Below are 4,167 nucleotides of genomic sequence, written 5' to 3'. Positions count from 1 at the left end.
AAGTATCAGAAAAGCATAGACCTCCTCCAAGATAGCTTCCGAGAGGAATGTATCTTTGTGCATTCTTGATTCTACAGTATACTTCAACAAAGTATGTTGATCACCCAGCTGTTCCAGAATCCAATTCCCCCGAAATGAATCAAAGTCTCCTTCAACTTGTTCAAATTTGATTTTGTGCTCATAGTCTTCACATAAATCTAAAACCACGCGTGCATGAAGCACCATATACAACAGGCCTTTGCAACCCTCCTGCAAACATAATTTACTGAAATTTTAAGAATGTAAAGGCTACAAAGCTTCCAAAACATTTCAAGACAACTAATTCCATGAAGGCTACAAAGCTTGTTTTCTTTCTCCAAGAGTTTTCAAAGCAATGATATCTTTTGTCGTTGATGATAATCCTCATTGCCTACAAATTCGAACATTAAAACCACATGTCAGCAAATGCACAAACATACATAAGAAAAAATAAGAAAAAATAGGGTTAGGGACCTTCGGCTCGCGAGTAGCAGGGCGAGGCTGAAACTCTGTGGCGAGGGTGAAATCCTGTGGCGAGGAAGAAGAGCTGCTCGCGTGTCCTTGCGCTCGCGAGTAGCAGGGGCGAGGAAGAAGAGCTGCTCGCGGGTCCTTGCGCTCGGGAGTGGTAGGGGCGCGGCTCCTTGCACTCGGGAGTAGTAGGGGCGCGGCTCCTTGCGCTCGCGAGGAGTGGTGAGGGCGAAGCGGAGGCGCGGCGAAACCCTAGAGAACAGGGGCTTCGGGCGCGGCGAGAGAACGGGGGCGAGGGGCGCTGCGAAGAATGTCGAGGAAGAAGAGAGCTTCGGCGCTCGCCTGGTTCACGCGAAGCAGAGGAGGGGAGTGGAGAGGAAACCGAGGCGAAGGGGAGCTTCGGCGAGGGGAGCTTCGAGGGGAGCTTCGGGGGGGGGGGGGGGGGGGGGGGGGGGGGGGGGGGAGCGGAAACCTAGCGTCTTCGCGAGCGGGAGAAGAAATTCGGGAGAAGAAAATCGCGGGCTGGTTTGGGAAGAAGAAATCGCGATTTTCTTGGCCACGCACGCGAAGACGCGAAAATAAATCCACGTCAGCAGTCCACGTGAGCAAACGCGCACCAGACGCTCAAAACAGGCGCTCAGTATAGCCCTACTGTATATATATATATATATATATATATATATATATATATATATTAAAAGGGCTCCCTTAATTGTATCATGAAAAATATATTTTTTAAAAAAAAGTTAAAATAGCATATTAATATATTTTTATTTTAACTTTATTGTAACAACTATATCTTGACATGTCAAGATTTTTTAGTAAATTATTTAAATTTTATTAAACTTATTTTAATATAGTCAAAAATACTAACAAATTTATAGTGGGTATTAAATCGCCATTATAATAATTATTTATTAGATACAGTTCTAAAGAAAAGATATTTTTAGAATGAGAAATATATGGGATAATTTTTATTTTTTAAAGAGGGATTTCTTCCGCATAAAAACTGACAATTTAGGGATTTTTGCTAAAGAAAATAATTTTTTAAACCTATCTTACGTGCTGAAAGTAACATAGTGTTGCAGAAGTGGAAGTAACATACTTTTACATCATCCCCTGCCGTTGATGACTACATGGAAGGCTGCGATTCACTTCTGAGTTTATCGCCTAGCAGGTGGCAGATTTACAAATATTTCGCATTCCAGCCCCTCAAATTCCTCGACGGCCAACGGCTAACTCGCCAATCGCTGCGTCGATGATGTTGTGCATATAAATTACGCACACCTCCGATACAGAGATGGGGTAAAATCCACAGAGAGGAAGCAGGGGTTCTCGGCGCTGAGGTAGGAGGAGGTTGCCGGAGCTGTCGCCGGAGGAGGAGAAGAACTCGCACATGAACCGTCCGCAGGTGCAGCTGCTGCTCCCTCGGCGGAGGAAGGGTCACCGCCGCCACTCCTCGATGTTTCTGCCGCAGGAGGGGGCGGCCATCTCGGCGCTGGTCCTGAGGTCCGTGAGCTTTCGGGGGACGCTCGCGCCCCTGATGGAGGGGCCCGACGATGGCGGAGCCGTAGACACCGACGAGGACCGGAAGAAGGAAGGGTGGACCCAATGGGTGCGAAGCCAGCTCTCGCGTGTCCCCTCGATGACCTCCTCGTCGGCTGCTGTTGTCGCCGCCGACGCGTCCTCCTCCTCGTTCCGCTGCTCCGACCTCCGTCTCCTCTTAGGAGTCATGGGTGCGCCGCTCGCCCCCATCTACGTCACCACCAATGACGGTTCGCCTCACCTCAGCATCAAGGACACTCCCGTTGTAAGATTCGTCGTCTCTTCTTTCTCCATCTTGCGGTTTGCATCCATCTCCCGTTGTAAAATTGCTGCTCTTTAAGTTCAGCATGGAGGTTTCCTCTTGGATGTTTTAATTTCCTCCATTTTCTAGAGAATTCTAAACTCAAGTTGTTCATCATTGTCGAATTGAAATCGCCAAATTTATTGTCGATTCCATGATCCATCTAGTAGATCTCACGTCGATGCCACTTCATGTTCGTTCACGGATTCAATCCCTTTGGTCTTCTCTTCAGGAAGTTTCAACCGCCCAGTACATACTGCAGCAGTACATGGCGGCCTCGGGTGGTCTGAAGCTCCAGAGATTCATCCGCAACTCCTACGCCAGGGGGAAGGTGCGAATGGTGGCCTCAGAGTTGGAGACCGGTAACAAAGTGATCAAGAACAGAAGAAGCTCTTCGCGGACGGTTGAGTCGGGCGGCTTCGTCCTCTGGCAGATGGCCCCAGATAAGTGGTACGTCGAGCTCGCGATCGGGGGTAGCAAGATCGACGCCGGATCCAATGGCGAGGTTGTCTGGCGCCATACCCCCTGGCTCGGCGCCCACGCTGCAAGAGGCCCCGTCAGGCCTCTTCGCCGCACCCTCCAGGTCCACAGTCACTTCAAATTCATTACTTTCTACTCCCTCTACATTCTTGTTCAGTCAACGATTTGCTTTGGGATGACTCCAGCATGGCTGATTTTCGAGTTACTGTTGGTTCAGGGCCTCGATCCATTGACCACGGCCAGAATGTTTGCCGGCGCGCGCTGCATCGGGGAAAAGAAGGTCGGCGGAGAGGATTGCTTTGTTCTCAAGCTCTGCGCTGATCCTCAGATCCTGCGAGCTCGAAGTGCAGGCCCTGCAGAGATCATCAGGCACGTTCTCTTCGGCTACTTCAGTCAGCGAACCGGGCTCCTCCTCCTCATGGAAGATTCCCACCTCACTAGGATCCAAGCCAACGCCGGAGGCGACGCAGTGTTCTGGGAGACCACCATTAGCTCCTCCCTCCACGACTACTCCCTGGTCGAAGGCATAATGGTCGCCCATTCCGGTCTCTCCAATGTCACCCTCTACAAATTCGGTGAGACGGCAGCGAGCCACACCAAAACCAGGATGGAGGAGTACTGGACGATCGAGGAAGTGGCCTACAACGTTCCCGGGCTCTCGGTGGACTGCTTCATTGCTCCTGCTGATATAAGAGTAAGACGCGACTCGATCATTGAATCATGCGATCTTCCCGGAGCAGAATGAAAAAAGGGCGTCGTCGGACTCCGGGCGAAGGTTTCAACCTTCGAACCAAAATCCAAAGGATGCCTGCGATAAAGTGCATTTAGAGATCGAAGCCTAGCGTCAGGGCCATGAACAAGCAGGAGTTCAACTGTCCGTACTCCTGTTTTTTGCAAATTATGAAACAAGAGCATATTAGTTGGTTCATAGGCCATGGTTCAAGCAGTGCCTCGATCTTAATCTTAACAAACAGTTAAGGTGAAAATCAAACCACCTATAAATCTAACCATGCAACCGAGACACTGTACAGCGCATGTGACAGAATACTGGAACAGGGGCCCGTACGTCACGTCAGGTGTGGCGTGGCGCCTTGCAGATGATTCATCTGCAAGTCGTTCGCCTTCAATAGCCGAAACCCTGCAGGATGGGCTTTGCCTTTGGCCAACCTATACACACATTCCCAACCAACGTTTGCATCCAATAAAAGACAGCGACTTCAATTTTTTTTTCTACATTCTGATCTTCAGGTGAATCTGCTAAATTTTACACTCGTCTGAGTCCTTTCATTGCTGGTAAGTTCATAAAAGTTTCAACTCGGATGCTTCTCGCCAATATAATAAAGTGTACATGAAGG

At 49.3% G+C, this 4,167-nt stretch overlaps 1 protein-coding gene across 1 annotated transcript; it reads left to right on the top strand.

Moving 5' to 3' along the window:
- The first annotated feature begins 1,882 nt into the window (after window positions 1–1,882).
- LOC141816474 (uncharacterized) lies at window positions 1,883–3,558 on the top strand. The gene is made up of 3 exons (XM_074704248.1): window positions 1,883–2,296; window positions 2,565–2,915; window positions 3,030–3,558. Exons 1-3 carry the CDS (start codon window positions 1,883–1,885, stop codon window positions 3,555–3,557), a joined length of 1,293 nt encoding a protein of 430 aa, XP_074560349.1. The 3' UTR covers window position 3,558.
- Window positions 3,559–4,167: the final 609 nt, after the last annotated feature.

Source organism: Curcuma longa, unplaced genomic scaffold (genome assembly GCF_044706935.1).
Source record: "Curcuma longa cultivar G26 ecotype Majalengka, Jawa Barat unplaced genomic scaffold, ITB_CL_G26_1.1 contig_16862, whole genome shotgun sequence".
NCBI lineage: Eukaryota > Viridiplantae > Streptophyta > Magnoliopsida > Zingiberales > Zingiberaceae > Curcuma > Curcuma longa.
This window is presented reverse-complemented; position numbering and strand designations above follow the sequence as displayed.